The 19,264-nt window shown below is 36.8% G+C and overlaps 2 protein-coding genes and 1 long non-coding RNA gene across 15 annotated transcripts in view; 2 read left to right on the top strand and 1 right to left on the bottom strand.

Annotated features, from left to right (window-relative positions):
• Positions 1-18,289, top strand: part of LOC110836226 (putative serine hydrolase) — a 38,219-nt gene extending 19,930 nt beyond the window's left edge. Inside the window, exons 1-4 of one of the 5 annotated variants that reach the window (XM_087342462.1) lie at positions 14,452-14,597; positions 14,908-15,045; positions 16,218-16,300; positions 17,290-18,289. In XM_087342462.1, coding sequence (XP_087198588.1) covers positions 16,246-16,300; positions 17,290-18,122 — 888 coding nt within the window. In that variant the 5' untranslated portion in view covers positions 14,452-14,597; positions 14,908-15,045; positions 16,218-16,245 and the 3' untranslated portion in view covers positions 18,123-18,289. The other 4 variants (XM_022077210.2, XM_022077208.2, XM_087342463.1 and 1 more) reach the window with 4 other exon arrangements.
• On the top strand, positions 80-13,776 carry LOC147874976 (deoxynucleoside triphosphate triphosphohydrolase SAMHD1-like). Of its 9 annotated transcripts, none has more exons than XR_015533550.1 (10): positions 80-829; positions 5,297-5,474; positions 6,604-6,796; positions 8,020-8,187; positions 8,600-8,856; positions 8,945-9,010; positions 9,850-10,033; positions 10,873-11,041; positions 11,663-11,823; positions 12,490-13,776. XR_015533550.1 is itself a non-coding variant. In XM_087342452.1 (10 exons), the coding sequence occupies exons 2-10, from the start codon at positions 5,299-5,301 to the stop codon at positions 12,498-12,500; spliced, it is 1,497 nt and encodes a 498-aa protein (XP_087198578.1). In that variant the 5' UTR covers positions 80-829; positions 5,297-5,298; the 3' UTR covers positions 12,501-13,776. The 9 variants fall into 9 exon arrangements, 8 of the variants coding, with proteins under 8 accessions (XP_087198578.1, XP_087198571.1, XP_087198573.1 ...); XM_087342452.1 differs by having other exon boundaries at positions 10,873-11,153; XM_087342445.1 differs by lacking the exon at positions 12,490-13,776 and having other exon boundaries at positions 10,873-11,153; positions 11,663-12,106.
• LOC110836232 (uncharacterized) lies at positions 6,987-14,573 on the bottom strand. The gene is made up of 4 exons (XR_015533560.1): positions 14,440-14,573; positions 12,660-12,810; positions 11,200-11,426; positions 6,987-8,098 (listed from the first exon to the last, which is right to left on the bottom strand). It is a non-coding gene; the product is annotated as an uncharacterized LOC110836232 (long non-coding RNA).
• Positions 18,290-19,264: the final 975 nt, after the last annotated feature.

Below are 19,264 nucleotides of genomic sequence, written 5' to 3'. Positions count from 1 at the left end.
ATGAAGCCATTTTTAATTGAACTTTTAAGTCGTCAGATTACATATGCAATATATTCTGGGTGATTTGCTGATGTTGAGATGATGACAGCATGTCAGATACGCCAAAATTGAACTTGTTATTTTGTTGCTGAAATACTTTAAATTAATAGGTGTTATATACAGATATTGTTCACTCAGTTAAATCTTAAACGTAATTGCAGAGAAAATTTATATTCATGTTTCATTTCCAGACTGACTGAAAAAATTATAATGGTAGCTAAAGAATTCCTTCCAATATGTGGCATATTCAAGTCAGGTAATGCTTCCTGTTATGCAATTCAAGATCTTGTGTCTTCCCGTCTGCTTTCTAAAAACAGAGATTAAAGTGCTTCAAATGGGGGTGAAACTTAGTCACAGCGAAAGAAGGTCGCAATCAAAAATTGAAATAGATTGCATGGAATTCTACATTTTCTTGTTTCCAGGTTAGACCATTGGTCTTAAATTAATGCTTGTAGTAAGTAACATTGGACTGAAAATTACAGTAGAAAGTTTCTATAATTAAAGTGTTCATTCTTGTGTGGCTTGACCATGGAGAGAATCCATGGAATGGAAGAGATTATCTTTGGTATCCACTGACACACTGTGATTGGTCAGCAAATGTGTCATCAGAAATGAGGAGCAGAATGTGTCACAAAATGTTAGAACTATAACTTTCCCACCTGTGATTCTTCAGATAGACAACAACAATAAACGCAGTATTTTGTTGTGCTATCGTATTACTGATAATGTCCACTTCATTGGAGTATTCTGTATTTAAATATTCAACCAAGCAGGAGGATTGAACTGGGAGGTAATGTTTTAATACTGGTTTCAGTGCTTTTGTGTCATGTTGTAGCATTTAATAGTTGATCGAAGCTTACTGGATAACTTTATATCTGTGTAGTGCACTACTTTCTGACATCTGGTAACGTTAACATCAGCATTTGTAGGTTATGTCTTCTGTTAATGTTGTGCATGCCCGATGTCTGCAGTTTGCCTGTTGCCTATAACAAATGACAGCAAAGAAAGAAGTCAGGGGCGGAGCGTTCTGGATCATAATCTCAGCTGTTGAATGTTCGGAGGGTTAATGATGTCATACAGACGGATGTACAGGTAGCAATAATGTTAATATCCGCAAACTCCTTAATTAATATTACCTCATCAGTGTAAGGAATATTTTTTGTACTTACTAGAAGGACGATAAAACTGACTGCAGTAATTACCGAATCATATCACTCTTACAGGTTTAATACAAAATTTTATCCAACAACCTTAAGGTTAAGTCCATACGTAGACGATATTATTGGGTATCTTCAACGTGGTTTTCGACGTAATAGGTCAACTACTGATCAGATTTTTTGTGGGAGTGCAATGAGGCAGTAAGTAACCTATTCATAGACTTAAATAAAGCGTATGTTTCGGTTACAAGGAAAGTAATGTACATTATTATAATAGAGTTTCGTATACCCATTAAATTAGTTAGGCTTACTGGCATGTGTATAAACGAAACCTATTGTGAAGTCCGTATAGGTAAACGTTTCTCTGAAACCTTTCTTATTTAGAATGGTCTGAAACAAGGAAAGGCTTTGTCACAATTGCTTTTCAACTTTACTTTAGGATATAAAATTAGGAATGTCTAAGAAAACTAGATGGGACTTAAATTGAATGGTGGACATCAGCGTTTGGTGATGTTAATCTATTTGGGGATAGCATAAATACAATAAGGAAAGAGACAAGTTTTAATTTATGCTAGTAGAGGTTGGTCTAGAAGTAAGCACAGAGGAAACCAAGTATATTTTGATGTCTATTCACCAGAATGCAGGGAAAAATTCGGATATTTGGTAGCGACAGTAAAAAAATAATAATAATAATTGATTCGTGAGGAAATTAAGAGCAGATTGAATTCGGGTAATGTTGGCTACCATTCAGTTAAGAATCTTTTGTCTTTCCGTCTGCTGCCTAAAAAAAACGTAAAGATTGAAACTTACAAACCTATAATTTTACCTGTAGTTTTGTATGGGTGTGAAATTTGGTCTCTGACACTAAGGGAGGAACGTATACTGAAGATGTTTTGACCCAAGAGGGGGTGAAATACTAGAAGACTGGAGAAAGTTGCATAACGAGGGACCTCATCATTTGTATTTTTTTTGCGAAATATAATTAGACTAGGATAAGATGGGCAGGACATGTAGCCCGCACGGGAGAGAAGAGAAATGCGTACAGGAATGAAATAGACCACTAGGAAGACTTAGACAGTATTAAAATGGTTCTTAAAACACTAGGATGGGGTGGTATTGATTGGATTCATCTGGCTAAGGGTAGGGATTACTATTTGTGTAAGTTATCTTAAGTGTTTTATTCCCCAGGCGTTACTCGGCCCGTTCACATCGAGGTCACGCTAGATGACGTATAATGATTAATGCATCTAATCTGTTATTTATTCACTGCTGATAGTGTATCATTAGGAAGAAAAAAAATTATTTATTTTAATACATTTTAAAGCACATTCCATCCTTAACTATTATTGACTTTTATAGTAACGTGATAACGCTTATGTAACTGACAGTGTCAACAAAATACAAACTTTAATTTTAACTTGCCTTAATATACGCGTGCTTTGACGGTTTGGAATGATTTTTATGAGGCCCCCCCCCCCCCCGCTCGTTTTATTTCTTCCTTATTTTAATCGTCCTTTGTTTCCTCGGCACCAACAGGAAATAGTCCTTCTTGGGCCAGAATCGACTCCACCTCGTTAATTCGCTTTGGTTAAGCTGCGTCCAGGTTTTACATTAATGTCAAAGCGAAGTTAGAAAAATTGGTCAGAAATGAATTTATATTTAACGTAAAATATTTGTATCGTTAATCATCCTGTCGTCCATTTTGTTGGTGTCTTATACTTCATCTTGTTTCGTTCTGTAAAATGGTTGCCAGAAAGCGTAGTTTCTCTTCATTTTAATGATTCAGCTACGTTTAGATGAAAATTATAACACATCACCTGAATGGAGGTGGGAGGATAATATTAAACCAGATCTTAGGGAAGGAGGTTGTTAAGTACGAAGTGCTGCGGATCGTAGTGTTGGTGGTGCAAATAAGCAGAGATTAATTAATTGCATTGTACTGCTGTTTTTCAAGTGAAAGTGTTTTATTTTAATTCGACCCGAGTTTGCCATAATAGCGCTCTGAAAACCGGCACATTCCACTGCCGCACCCTGTAGTTTCAGTGTTAACGAGGTCACAGAGAGGAGAGTAAAATAAATGAAAGGAGGTGAGAATGAGGATAGGTTAGTAAGATAGTTGCCAGAGTATGAAAGCAACGGTAGAGTGCAGTGCGCATTGATACACAGATAATACCCGCTTTACGAGTGTTTAGTTCCAGTAGTGGTTTAATGAAATGTGTCGTTAGGCGCGGTGTTATAATCGGGGTTTGGTTTCCGAAGGACCGAAAAAAATATAAATCTACCATTTTATTGCCGGAAACGAAACATAACAGCGTAGTGGAAACGCACTTGATTATTACGTATGATATAAGAATACAAGGAAGAAAAAAACCAGCAGAGATACGTCCTGTGAACAACAATGGGCAAGTAAAACATTTTTTTTTCTTGTCTTCATGTTATTTTTGTCTTGGCGAAGTGATTCCAGGGCAATTAAGGTGCTCGGAACGTTTCGAATAAGCAAATTCGCTTTCGGAGAACGAGACAATCGGACGGTACACACTTCGTTAAGATTTGAGGTTTTCATAGCGGCGAGTATGAAGATTTCTGTCTTCTGGGTTGTTGCGCTGTGTAGTATGACCTCTGAAACGTTGGTTAACATTGACCAGACTACACAGCGCAACAACCCAGAAGACAGAAATCTTGGTACACACTTAATTATAAAAGTCCGCATTTTTGTAATGCTGACTGTCATGATGCCTGTATTTAAGAGCCACGTTGCACTATTTTAATCGTGTGTCTGCGGAGTGTTGTCAACGTGTTAAGAGTCACTACGCGTTTTTTACAATTGATATTTGAATTACAGACTTTGAATAATTGTGTAGAAGCTTGTGAAAATCAATACATATACAGGTGTGACCCTTAGATAAAAATTATTAGGTGATTCACCAGTAAAACATATCACCTAGCAACGCGAGTCGGAAACAATTCGACGGTCTCAGCCTAGACAACCTCAAATCCTGCAGATGGACTGAGGCAGTTCAGTGTTGTTTCGAGGCGGACATATATGAGTGCTGTACTTATTTGGGGACAGGTAAGATTGCAGGAAGACGACTAAAGCCCCCAAAAACAACAGTCTCGCGTATCAGCCTGAAAGACTCGCTTCAGAACTTCTCTTCAGCCGTTGTTCCAGTTCATAACTTCTTCACGATTTTTGGGTTCCAGAGTTTTACCAACCTTTCACTATTCTACGCAAGAAGGTGCGTGCATGTTGTTTATAGCATTTCACAAGTTCCATTATAGGATTCACGTAGCCGTTTATTAAGATCCAAAATTGGGAGAGCAGCCAGTGTACTCAGTGCGTAATTTTTTTTAGTGAATAATTACGTTATTTCCGCCAGAGACCTCCGCTTCCTGAAGTAGGCAGGAATACTGATATGAGAATCCCCCAAGTATCAAATCTTTCTGCATGTCGCATTTCCTGCTCAGTAACCAGAGCGGAAGACTAGGGCATAAGGTTAGTTCACTGGTGACTCTAACCCACATCAGGTCAACGCTGTGTTAATTCTTACCAGAATTAGGATTTTATGTAGCCAAGTCGAACATTCGGAGACCTTGCGACAAGATATATAACCCCCCCCTCCCCCCTGAGGCGCAAACCTGGGAATCCCAGGCTCGGCGTGTCACGTGACACACCTCTGACCTCCAACCTTCCCAGTGCACCGGTTGGTATTAGCGTCGTAACGGGTCGAATTGTTTTAACAGATGATTTACGCTTTGAAGACCGTCCTAAAGCGATTTGTGGTCTCTGCACGAACATGGAGTACAGAATACGTAGAATCAAGAAAGTACACTAATCTTCTTTATCGTCATTTTCACATATATATATATATATATATATATATATATATATATATATATATATATATAGAACAGTGCATTAAAATTATTAAACGACTAGACGAAGAGACAAGAAAGTGTTAAGTGGTCTTCCAAGACTCTCAGCAACTTTTAGGTGGTGGAGGAAGAAAAGTTTTCGAACCCCTGATCTGTAATTTTAATCATGTTTTTGTCTGGCTTTAATAGATGCTAATATTGTACTATTATTGTTATGCCAATTACAGATATGGGTGATTTCAAGGTCTTCAATGATTGTATCCACGGGCACATTAAATTGAACCCACTGTGCGTGAAGATAGTTGATACACCACAATTTCAGAGGCTTCGAAATCTGAAGCAGCTTGGACCTGCTTACTTTGTTTATCCTGGAGCATGTCACAATCGCTTTGAACATTCCCTGGGGTAAGTCTTTTATAGAATCATAACCTCACGTTCTGGTAAGTTACATTTCACTGAACAGATATATAATGATTGTGTCACTTGAAATTAATTTCAATGTCATAGAAAATTCAGTGTTTCTAATCACAGTGAGCCAGGGTAGCTCAGTCAGCATAGTGACTGGCTACGGGACGACCAGGGTTCGATCCCCAACAGGGGCAGGAAATTTTTTCTCTAGCCTCTGCGTCCAGACCGGTTCTGGGGGCCTTTCCTGGGCCTGGGCGTGATGCTGACCACTCACCATCTAGTGTCGATGTTAAGAATGATTAGAAGTTATATCGCCTCTCCCCCTGAGTGTCTAAATAGGGCGTAGCGGGACGGCTTTATTTGTTTGCATTTTTTTCTGTTTAGCTCTTTTGATATTGACTACTACGTCTAATTTGTTTTATAAAATAATCGTGTTCTCATTTTTGCCCTAAACAGCGTTAACCAGTTGATCTTTGTAATGGTGAAGAGTTGTGTTTTCTTCGCGGTACGGACTGAATTCTTAAATATTAATCAAACGAATTATGATTCTCCCTGCAAACAGCGATTATTTCTTAAACAGCGTTAACCAGTAGATCTTCGTAATGGTGAAGTGAGGTGTTTTCTTCGCGGTACGGACTGAATTCTTAAATATAATTTAGACGAGCCTCTGTTTATGGGGGTTAAATAAACTGATTAATATAAGTGCAATTTATTTCTTTTTATTTCAAATTATCTGTAATATAAATAAATCGTTTCAAATTGTGGCAAATTTCAGATGTCTGGGAACGACGGGAATAAATAAAAAATTGATTCTTCACTGCCATGCAGGACGCTTCTTTCGCATGAAAATGTAGTCCTTCTGAATTTGGCCAAAGTCAAGAATGAGTAGGAGCTATACCACCTCTACCCCCAAGCGCCTACATGGCGTATAATGGGACAGCTTTACTTTTTTTTACTTGTACCAATCGTAGTGAGTGAAATGTCTGGCTGCAGGACATAAATGGGTCCAAAGTGTGAGAATTCCCCCCCACACACACACAAACAAAGCTGAAGACGTACACTTTATACTTGTTCAGAAACCGTCCTCAAGACACGGATGTAATACCATTTATTTACAATGTTTTAGGGTATGCCACCTTGCTGGAAAAATGGTCGAGGCGCTCAGAAGAAACTCTGATAAAAATATTATTATAACAGATGGTGAGAAATTGTGCCTGGAAATAGCAGGTCTCTGCCATGATTTGGGGCATGGTCCTATGTCACACACTTGGGGAAAATTCCTACAGTCTCAAAGCGGCAGTACACCCAAAAAGTGGGAGGTATGAATGCCAAATGTTTTTTTATGTTTATTTTAAGAGCATGCGGTAATTACAAGTGTATTTATGACATTACGGGTCCGAATCGCGCTAGGGTCTACTGACAGTCACGCGTGAGGTAGCAGTAAGTTTGAAAATAATTCCACAGAACTGTGACACCAGGCATTTAAACTTGGACAATGAGTACAGTCAGTTTGGTTATTGTAAAAATTTTAATATCTGTTAATGTTTCATTTTTATTACATTGAGTGTTTTACAGACAGTCCACAATACATCAGAGGGTGATTCCAGATGTAATTTCATGTAAAAAGTGTTGTTACAACATTGGTCCAATTCCCAGCGAGTATGGAACTATGACAGTTTCTAGGCGAACGCATAGAAAAATAAATGAGAGATTTAATCGCATTAATTCATTGCTAAATTTTATGACTGTTCAAAGTGTCTGCCACAGTTTCCATTGCAAAGCCTTCCTCATTCCGAACAAGACTTTTTTGAATAATTTTGGGGAATGCAGAATGTGTCTCTGGAGACAATGTGTGGTGCGTTCTTTCAGCATGAGAGGACGCCTTCACTTTTCCGTCATCAAGTTGAATCGCTTGAATCATTGATAATAAAATTGTTGGATTGGTCGTCGTGGTCTACTACCTTGGTTGTCGAGATCAGATGTAATTCTGCTTGATTTATTTTTACAAGGTTTAATGAAAGGGTGACCTACGGGACCAGAGTAGGCATGAGAACGGAACTGTGTCAGATTATGGACGCTGCTGACGATCAGATTCTCAAGTAAGGCTCTGTTCAAGCAACTCAGGGTTTAGTGATTTACTCCATACAAGATGAGACTGCAGGGTCCTGTATCGATATTTGGAAAAATTATAAGCGTTTATAAGATTTTGTGACAGGAGTACTTCAGCGCTCTCAATCTTGGTAGCAGTGATGCTTTAAGTACCTTGCTGGTACTTGTATACTAGAAATGATCACTTGAGAGCGTAAATTAATTTATCGCCTTTACGTTGCTTATTGTCTGTAAATCAACAGAGCACCTGGATATTCCTTATTAAACCCCAGGTTTCTATAGAATATAGTCGCTGCTATGAGGCGGTATGAGAAATATAAAATTTATGACCTGATGTCTATTCAATACACTTTTGGTTTCGTCCCAGTCCGTGTATATTCTATCTTTCAAGTCTTTGTTGGCATCTTCGTCTGATCCGATAATGTTTTTATAGCATGAAGAAGCTTCTGTGATGATGTTTGAATATCTGCTGGAGAATAATGGCCTACGTGAAGCGGTGAAGGATGCTGTACCTGAAATGAAAGAAAATGCAATACAGTTTATAGAAGAGCTGATCAGAGGTAAAGGAACGGTGAGAAGCAACAAGAAATTTCTGTATCAGGTACATGTTTGTATTTATTATACCTCTCTGAATTTAATTAATCTGTTTGTTGTAATGTACGTGAGATATTGTTCAGTTGCCGTTGTTAAGCGTAAATCTAACAGCATTCTTTTAATTCATCACCGTTGTGTGCGCGTTTGCAAAAGTAAGTTACATGTAAGGATTCAAGGTCATGATAGAGTTCATTAAACTTGTAACCAAAACAAATAGGAAGTAATAAAGAATATCAAAGGAAGTGATCATGAACTAACTGTACTATCCTGGCATTAGCTAACAGACGCTAAAGAGCCCGGATTCTGAAACTAAATTGCATTTTAATATGGCGTATGTAATTTACAATGTTATACTCAGCGATTTCTATTGGTACCATATTTGAAAATGATACGGACCGCACTTTTCTCGTTTGTTTCAGATTATATCTAATCAGGAGAATGGCATTGATGTCGACAGATGGGATTATTTCCTTCGAGATGCAAAACAGCTCAATCTCAATATCTCATTTGACTACAGTCGCATACTGGAGTTCTGTCGTGTGATTGAGGTTAATAACGAGAAGATCATCTGCTTTCGTGATAAAGAAAGGCACAGTATCTATGATATGTTCCAAGTTCGAATGATTCTGTTCCACAAAGCATATTTACATGATGTAGTGAGAACTATTGAAGAAATGTAAGTAGCAGCATTTTTTTATAGCTTGAAAATGTTTATCGTGGATTTTGGCTGAACAAGAAGAAGTAATATTATCTTTGTTTTGCAGGTTCATTGATGCTCTTAAGGCGGCTGATGAAGGCGGATACATGATCCATGTGTCAGATGATATTAAGTAAGTAAACATTCTGAAATTGCACACACCAGCGATCTCCTGTTCAGAATTAAGAGATCGGAATAATTTCTGAATTCTAGATACCTTCTGTTACAATTAATGTCTCAGTAAAATACTTGTTTTAACGCTTTGATTGTTATGATTTGTTCTTCTTTCTTGTGGCCAGATACTTCCTTAGGCATTGTTAAGAACGCCGGACCTTTGGGTTCCATTAAATGAAGGGAATTTCATGATTTGAAGGCAGAATATTGGAGAAGTGTGTTTTAATTGGGAATTTATGGTGGACAAGATTAAATTCCAGCTGTTATATGATGTTCAAGTATACTTTTATGTGAACAGTGAACAGACTGCAAGCAGAAATTGTAGGGATATACAAAGCAATTTCTTTATTATGCAGGGGAATTACAGATGATAATATTGCATATCGGTCATGAAAAATATGACAAAAATGAATGAACGTATTCTTACATTTGTTGTCTTTATATGTGTCACTTTTGTTATTGGTATGAACCTGTTCATCTCTTCTTATATTGTGAACATAATAAGAAATTGTCTGTATTACTAACCTAACCCAGTTGTAAGGTTATGTTGACATTGAATTGTTTCATGCCATCTTGCATTTGAATCATTCAGTCACATCTAGTTTTGACAGAACTGTATATTGCAAGGCGGTGGCCAATAAAAAGGAGGGAGGTTAGGTTTGCAAAAGGGGAAAATATTTTTCACAAAATCTGTAGTGGGAATGGAAACTTTACTCATAGTTCATATTTTGTGGGGTTTTAGAATTATTCATTGTGTTCTGTATATTGCAGATTCAAATTTGTGATGTTTGTTTATAGATACAAGTTATCAGAGGCACACAAGTATGCTAAAGCATTGAACCGCATGACTGATCACATCATCTTTGACATTTTCTACAATATAGAGGGCAAGTTCAAAGAGGCGAAAGAATTACTGTGTCGCATTTTGAAGAGGGACTTGTACACAATTTTGGACAGCAAGAACTTCTCAGCTGAATTACTGGTTAAGAACATTTGCATTGTTACTTTTATAACCCAACATGAAGTTCAGAATTATAGAACTTATGACGATAGTAGTATTAATAGTCGTACAAACAATACGGTAGCAAAGAGTCAATCAAAACCCAAGCAACAGATATGAAATTTTGGAGAAGTATTAAGGAAGGAACAGAATTAGAAATGTCAAACTAATTTCATGGAGACATTAATAGGACACTCGGCTACTCTAGAAATTTCCGTCCTTTTGTTGAGACCAAAGGTTCATTACCGTATTTACAAGAGCCCATCATTAGTTCCTATCCCGATCCATGTGTGTTTACTAATTCCTCTATTTTGGACTTTTCTACCATCTGTCTTAAAAATCACATTTCAAAGATGGATCGATCTTCCTACATCATCAGGTGCAGGGTGCCGAGATTAGAAATAGCTCCTTTTACCAGATCCAATAGAGTAGACATGTCCCTCAATGCCTGACGATGAAGCAATATCAATCCACAAAACATAAGGTGATTTTCAAGACTTTTTTTAAAACCTTCATCACGTGATGGAGAAAGTCCAAAATAGATAAATTAGTGATATAATACCGTCGCCAAAGGGATTAAGAGAATGACGAATTAATTCAGTCCACACCCTGGAACTAAATTTTCCTCAGGTGGTCAGTTATGTGAGAATGGTATTTATGTTCAACCCCTCATGATTGAAGCCAGAGACAGTCTCCAAAATGGATATCATCTCCATTCTAACATCGCTGATTGCAGCTATGAAACTACACAAGACGAGTAGCCAATATTTACAGACCTGAATTCACGCTGAAATCTTTATTTATATTAATGTTTTTTACAGGTGAGAATGAATAACACACAGGAAGTTGATAAAGTGAATAAAGCAGTGGCAGAACTTGAGAAAGAAATTCAAGAGCACATCAAAGAGATTAGTAAAGACCTAAAATATTGCAGTTATAAAGATTTTAAGGCGATAAAAATTAAACTGGACATGGGTGTTAAGAAGAAGCGTAAGTCAGAGAAAAATAATCCATTCAGTAACATTTACTTCTTTGAAAAGGATAATGTGGATGAAGCAAAGGAGATGGAATGGAAGGATGTGACAGTTTTTCCAGTCCCCGAGTAAGTTTGCTTACTGACATATTACGTATATAGGATGAATGTTTACCGTATTCATTTTCTTTTATGCGGTCTCCCACAATCTTTATATACTCTTGCTTTAAAACATCATTCCTTGGTAGAATCAGTACACCGAGATGAGACGGTAGGTGAAACGTAGAAGAATGCATGGTCATAATGTGCTCCCATTTTATGTGGCTTTATTCTGTCCCTCTGTCTTTAACCGACAGATCACTTGATCGATACGTGCTTCTGTTAACGCTGATCGCGTCGTACCTGTGAATGGACAATAGTACGAAGTAAAATTTGTATCAGAATGAGTAAGAAGAGAGAAATGATTATATTTAGCATGTTTCTTGTGCTCTTTTCATGTCCAATTTTTTTTTGTGAATTTTCTCTCTTTGTTGCGCCAAATAATTCAGAATCTTTGTTTAACTTTTTAATGTTATATTTAAATCTCATATATGTATAGACATTAATTCAATATTTGTGTAACTTTTTTTAAATTCCAGAGAAAGTATTCATCATATTCATTTCCTTATCATATATAAGGACATTGACAATAAAAAACGTGTGAGCAGGGATGCCAACATGAAGAAGGAGCTGGATGATTTTCGAGTTAAACTCAAGGAAAGCTGGGGTACGTTTGGAAACAGATCAGAACACCGAGTAGGTAAGCAAGTGGACTAATTTAGCCTTAAACAAGTCAAAAAGTATATTGTGTAGTATGCAAATTGTGTCTGCGTCTTCATGGTCGGTGGAGGAGGTTAAAATTAAATTTCAAACCCGTCCGCAGGAAGACTTTAGTTTACTTCCTGGCTTGCTGCTAGAATCATTTCACCACCACGGCCTCTACAGTCCGTAATACTTTCTTGAGGGGGCAGACACTTCAAGGTCACACTGAGACAGGTCCGGGTTGTATGGATGATGGTCATTTCTCATGAGCGTACCAGGATTCTCTCTCTCTCTCTTCAATGGTGCTGCAGCCAAAATTGAGCTTTGGCCTCATTGAGTTTGATGGCTATATTAAATTCTTGGGAGATTTGACTCTTTTACCCTCGGCACCAACGAACTAAATGATGGCTCGTTAGTCCTGTTTTGGACGAGTTCTTTTCCTGGAATGATAGTATTTAATGGTGTCACGCTGTTATGTTTGCTATAACATTCCCATTCTCTTACACAGCTCATTGTCGACTGCTGGCACGACACGAACTCGGCCATATGATTAATCACTGTTGCCAGAAACAGGTTTTATTTGAACAACTCTCACAACTTCGCTGAAAGAATCTCGTGTATGGTAAACATGAACATATCTTTTTCTTTCTTTCTTTCTTTCCAGGTGATATGTAACTGATGCCAGGATAGCTCAGATGGTAAAGTGACTGGAATCAGGCTCAATGGCTAGGTTTCATTCCATGCAGGAGGAAGGCACTTTTTCTTCAGTGCTGCCTTCTTCTGGCTTTGAGACCTAACCAGCTTTCAAGTGGATTTTTTTTAAATGTCTCTCACCTCACTGAGTGTTCCTTATCACCTCAAAAGTTCACGCTGCTGCCATATTAGTAGCAGCAAAATAATCTGTGATGAATGTAAAAGACATTCTTGAAGCACAATGGACTCATGATTATCCAGATTGGTTGGAAAATATATTTTCATGGATAATCTGCAAAAGCGATAGAGAAATACGCTACTATAACAGATATATAAGTTTATTTACAGACAATCACTACTTCAATTTTTAAAGATTTATTAATGACAGAAAGGATTTTATATATAATTTAATAGGGCATATAACAATTATTTTTAAAAAAGAATCACAACAATTACATCATAAACTTCATGTTTTAGTAACGATTTATGTTAATATGTTAAATACTCTGTCATTGTTGTGTTTATTCCTTTCTTTTTCAGCTTTCTTTTATAACAGATATTCAAAATTAATTTTTACTTATTATTTATACCAGATAGATGGTGGATAATCCATAACCCAGTTAATCCACCCCCTCTTCCCAGGTAATTGGGAGTTTACTGCAGTTAAAAAACTAATGGAATTTTCAGAATGCTAAACTAACCTTTACAAAGTTTTATTTCAGGTTCTCATTGCAGTGAATTTGAAGACGGCTATCTTCTGGGTTGTTGCGCTATGCAGATTACATGGCGCAACAACACAGAAGACAGCCATTTTGAACATAATACTATTTTTATCTGAATTATAGCTAATTTACAAAGATATCAAGTTTAGTAAGTAATTTATATAAAAAATTATTAAATCATTTGCTTCTTATTCTTCTGTGTTATTCTATGCCAGTACTTAAAAAAGACGAGTTGTGCACAAGACCATTGACAGTATCAAGATTATGTTACCAATGTCATACTGCGGAAAATATTAACATCAGCTAAGATCTACAAATCTTTGTTAAAACATTTTCACCAGTTGACGTATTTATAAATATCACGTGTGTTTATTGCTTTCTGTGTGATTACAAAATGATTTTACTTTGTAATGGAGATTGTTGATTTTGTTTATTTAAAAATGTTTTTAAGTTTTTCATGTTTAATTTAAAGTGTAGTAATAAAGAGGTTAATAATAAATGTAGTATGTCTGTGATGCAGATAAGTAGCAAAGAAAGTTCTGTTTTATCTTCTCTCTGAGCACAGTAGTGCTAATGCCATCATTTTTGTGAACCTCTAACCTTATTTTAAGGAAAAGACCACAAATATCCATTTTTCCTGTTATCTTGAAATGGCAGAAGTATTTCTTTGAATGTTATTTAGTTTCTGTGTTGAATGTGGATTATTCACAAGTATTTTGTGTTTCAGTTCACCCTATAAGTAAAAATGTTCACAGTATAAATCTGATTGAGAGGCTTATTCACTGAATACTTTTGCTAATGGTTTCATAAAGTTATTTTCCATGTGAACTGTGGCATTGTTTTGCATAAAACACCAGCATGTTTCCTTTTCCTTAAGGCAATTTGTCAAAAATAGTGCTATAATTAATCTGATACACCCTTTTGGAGTACTTTAACAAACACATACCTAATTATTTTGTGTGCATGAAGCTACCGATAAAAATGTTGACCATCTGGGAAGTAGAAACAGACAGCTAGCAGAGAAGTTACATGGATGAATAAAAAAGTGAGCCAGATATTGTAGTTTTTCATTATTGTACTGGGGATTTGTTTGTAGAATGTAAGGTTATTGGACTTGAAGTAGGGAGGGTGGAAAATGACCCGCTTACGCTCCATTAGGGGTTGGAATAAGAATGAAGTCTTCTAAATTATAACCATACCTGTTTCAAACTCTGTGGCGGATAAAAGCTTAATGCCACCAGTGATGTATTATAATTACAAGTTCACGTATAGGTTACGAACTAGCTTCCGTCGTTATTTACATATTCGTAATATGACATTCGAAACGGAAAGTGCTGATTCATTGTTAGTGGTCAAGGTAGGGTTGAAATATGTTTCTCATTTTGCATTCAGTGGGAGAATCTCTTTAATTTAATAAGAGACAAATGCTGTTATTTTAATTATCATTCCGGTCTTTTGATATAAAATATTTCGAACATTTATAATCACGGTATTTGACATGTAATGAATTATAGTAGCAAGATTGAGGTTATGGATGGTGCAGTTTCAGTACATTCACACACAGACATTCACAGAAGTTAGTTATTACATATTTACATTATGGATATAAGTTACATGAGGTATGAAAGAATGGATTATGTTGGATCTAGTAAGTAAAACCCTTCCAGTGATAACATTGGGATCGCCGTGTCTGAAAGTAGATACATGTACTATGGTGAGGACATTCACATGAGAAAACTAAGTGAAGTATATCAGCAAAATATTAGGTCCTCTGAGGTATTGGTATCTTCTGTAACATTTACAAGGTAATTAACTGTTCATTTATTGTATTTTTAAATTAATATGCTATGGATTGATTTGATGCACGCAATTTTTTGTGTCCCTCCCCCCCCCCCAAATAATCACTTGTAGTGGGCTAAGTGACTCAGTGGTTATCACAGTAATTTTACTTTGTTTTAATATCATTTCAGTAGATTATCATGTATATTATTGGTGTTACGAAAATTATGTAAAATTATCTGCAGTACCTTAGTATAAAAGTGTCAAAGTTTTAGATCATAATGTATTGTAAATTGTCATGTATGTGCCTATATTTAATCTTCAAAAAGTAGTTTTATGAGAAATTTGATAAAATTCAATTGTAGTGCAGAAAGTGGTACTGAATAGAACAGAATTTATATAAATTACTTAGATTCTTCATAGTCTGAAGCCAAGGACGTAGAACATGTCATAGCGCAAATACAGTACTTGTTTCTAATATAAATATAAATTACATAGTCATCTTCCAGAATTAGAGCAAAAATAATTATACGAGAAGACATAACCACTTTTGCTTGCATGTATTTATAATAGCTGAGAATTAGAGATTGAGGTAAATTTTTCTATGGAGTAGGAATGAGCTAGGAAATACTCTTTTATTGCTAGCTTATACTTCTTTCTATTATGATTCAGACGTTTATAGTGGATTATTGAACAGCTTAATTCCAATATAATAAACTTCTTTTTAATACTTACAGAGTTCAGTGCTTGGCACATGAAGGTTATATCTGTGTCTTGTACTTATGTTGTGGATATCTGAGTTTGTTTGACATTTCTCTATGTTTCCTACTACATTTTATAATAATGAGAGCAAGAATTTGTCTAATTGGAGAATATTTAGTTTCTTAAATAGTTCTGGACATGACGCTCTCCTTTATTCTACAGAGGTTTTCTTATGAATATAAAATAACTTTTTGCTGCCTTTTGAGTTTCCCCAGAAAATTATTTTTTATGTCATGAATGAATGGAAGTAAGCAAAGTAGAGTGTTGGTCAGAGGGAGTTTATTTGCTTTTCATGATTTACAGTTACATTTCATTATATGCAGTTGAGAAGGCATCATTAAACAGACTAAAAATATGTGGATGTGTAGTAGTTTATTCAAATGATTTTAGCTGCAGGTTGCGAAATCTACAGTATAACTGAATTACGTTGTTACAGGTGTTGACATTTTGTCTACAAAATATTCATGGCAAATGAACCGGAAGAAATAAAAATCCCAGTTCCATGGGGATATATAAGTGGTAAGTTTAATGTAGGAATGATAAGATATTTTGCAGTTCCAGTAGCCAGCAAAAGGTTAGCTAGGCACAAAGAATTCTGTTATTTTTTTCACTTCAGGCATTAATATCCTTAGGGATAATGAATTATTTTCAGGCTACCTGCCATGTCAGGTGGTTTAATAAAACAGACACCAACGTTTCAAGGACGAAGGTGGTTCTTGAAATGTTTGTGTTTTCTTCATTAAGTCACCTGACACGGCTAGTAGTCCGAGAAGAATTTATTATACTTGGTCACCGTGAAAGCTTCAGGTCGTACAACAAATATCCTTAGGTTTTTAAAAATTGTAACAATAATCTATGTTAAAATGCTACCCTTTCTTGTTTGTATTGGAAGGATGGTATAGAAATTGATCTTAGAAAATGAGTCATGAAGATGTCAGCTGGACTAAACTGGCTTTTGATAGAATCAAAATGGCGTCTTACTGTGGTCATGATGAACAACTGGATTTCATAGCAGAAAGTTCCTTGATTGCGAAAGAAGATTTTGTGTCCTGGAGTTACCATCTATGTGACGTTAGTACAGTGTGTCCACAAAGTCCCTTCAGGGTTTTGAAAAATTGTGGCGCACGAAAAAATTGAGCTAGCCACATGCCGTTTGCGGCAGATTACAGTGAAACTCTAGAAGTTTTTTATTGACCTCAGTAGACTTCGATCTGGGCTCCCTTGGTAGTACAGAGAACGTCCAGACGATATTCGAGCTCTTGCCACGTTCTGTGGAGCATGTCCGCTGGAATAGCCGAGATCGCATTCCTGATACGGGTCTTCAGGTCATCAAGTCTGTTAATTGGTGCTCGGAACACATTGTTCTTGACATGACCCCACAGGAAAAAACCCAGTGGTGTTATATCTGGTGAACGTGGAGGCCAAGGCATTGGACCGTCTCTGCCGAAGGGACTTTGTGGACACACTGTAATATAAGGAAATCTTTGTTATGATTTTTCTGTCCCCAGGTAAATGGTGGGGACCTCAAGATAAGCAGCCTGTCCTGGCAATTCATGGTTGGCAAGATAATGCTGGGTCATTTGATCGGCTGGCTCCGTTGTTGCCAGCACACATTGCCATTCTCTGCATAGACTTGCCTGGGCATGGTTTATCTTCGCCATACCCCAAAGGATGCTTCTACTACTTGCATTGGGATGGTCTGTCGGTGGTGAGACGGATTGTGAAGTATTTCAAGTGGGAGAAAATTACGATCTTAGGACATTCTTTAGGGGGTGCAATTGGTTTTTTATATGCTGCCTCATACCCGGATGATACCGATAAATTGATCTGTATTGATGTTGCCAGTCCGGCTTTCGCTGATGTAAGCGAGATGGTAGACATGACGAGAAGAGGCATTGATAAATTCCTTAAATATGAAAATTACACCAAAAAGGATGAACCGTGCTATGGGTATGAAGAAATGCTAAACGTAATGTTGTTAGGGCACGATGGATCCCTTACATTAGCATCAGGTGAAATCTTGGTGAAACGTGGTTCTTACAAAGATCCAGTTACCAACAACTACTTATTTACAAGGGATGTTCGTCTGCTTTCACTAATACCATGTATTTCACTAGAAGTAGCCTCAGAATATGCAAGAAATATTACTTGTAAAGTATTGAACATCAAAGCTAAGCCTGGCTCGAGGTACAGATGTAACGATCTTTATCATGCGATTCTCGATGAAATCAAGGAGACTGCGAGACACTTTGAATTCTTTGAAGTCGAAGGAACACATCATTTACATTTAAACAACCCAGAAGATATATCTTCATATGTGATTAATTTTTTAGAATCGTGAAAGTCGGAATGAGGCAATTGCATTCTCAGATCCTGCTCATCGGTGAGTGTGAAAAATGAGCATAAATTCTGTTTTTACAGATACATCAGTAATCACATACAGTGGTTGATATACTGTACGCAAAGAAAAAAGGCAAAAGCCTATTAAAATTCAAGACTATTCTCTTATGTTTATGGGATTATGATTTTTCCTCTCTCCTCTGAGTCCAGACCAGCTCCGGGGCCCACCCAGTCTCCTATCCTATGGGTACCGGGGTCTTTCCCTGGGGGTAAAGTGCTGCTGGTGCGTGATGCTAACCACTCCCCTCCACCTAGTGCTGAGGTTAAGAATGTGTAGGAGCTATACTTAAGCGCCTTCGTGGCGTTTAGTGAGACAGCTTTTTGGGGTTATGAAGAGGCATGCCTGTGCACATATTTTGAAACACAGAACACATTTTAACACCTGAGACTTAAATGATAAGATAATAAGTGATATATTTTGAAAAAAATATTAAATGTCATCACCTGTTTTTATGCAGCTTGCCAACATTAAGACCACAATATTTAGAAAGCAGCACAAATGACGCCTGGCATTGGAGACCGGAACGGGGGACTCGTGGTTACAGGGGTGTTTTCTGTTGTGATATTTGACTTATGTAATAACTTAGGTTGTGTCACAGTGGTCAGAGACATAATTTCTACAAACTTTGAATTAATATGGCTTATTCAGTTCGGCAACAGTGACGGTAAAGTGAAACCTTATCGACTGGAAAGTGGACACCTGATTTTCTTTCCAGGAACCTGAATCTCATTCCAAAGGCCTGCTGACAGGAATTGTCTTTATAGTTCAATGGGTTCTCTAGGCAGATGCTGGCATAATGCCTAATTTCTATATAAATTTCAAAAAGTGCAACATAGGATATGTGTATATAAAATTAATAGCTTCTGTCTTTGTTATTGAATTATCTCTGAGTATGTTGATTGCCAAAAACATGTAGGGTGTGAATTAATAACAATTATGAATTGTGGATGCGCATTGATTGTATTTGATGGTAAGTCAGCTGATTGTAGTTCAAAGCATCTGGTAAAACTTTTGCTTTTGTTTATGAGCTGAACTTTGTTTAAAAAACAATAGTCAGGGTGAGAACAAATTAACGAGACATC

Source organism: Zootermopsis nevadensis, unplaced genomic scaffold (assembly GCF_977971745.1).
Source record: "Zootermopsis nevadensis isolate Lab colony 2312 unplaced genomic scaffold, Znev_1.0 Znev_ptg000003l, whole genome shotgun sequence".
Lineage (NCBI taxonomy): Eukaryota > Metazoa > Arthropoda > Insecta > Blattodea > Termopsidae > Zootermopsis > Zootermopsis nevadensis.
This window is presented reverse-complemented; position numbering and strand designations above follow the sequence as displayed.

Coding starts and splice junctions, on each gene's coding strand:
- LOC147874976 (XM_087342445.1), top strand. CDS start 5,299: ATGGGTGATTTCAAGGTCTTCAATGATTGTATCCACGGGCACATTAAA. Junction 5,475..6,603: donor CGCTTTGAACATTCCCTGGG/GTAAGTCTTTTA, acceptor ACAATGTTTTAG/GGTATGCCACCTTGCTGGAA. Junction 9,011..9,849: donor CATGTGTCAGATGATATTAA/GTAAGTAAACAT, acceptor GTTTGTTTATAG/ATACAAGTTATCAGAGGCAC.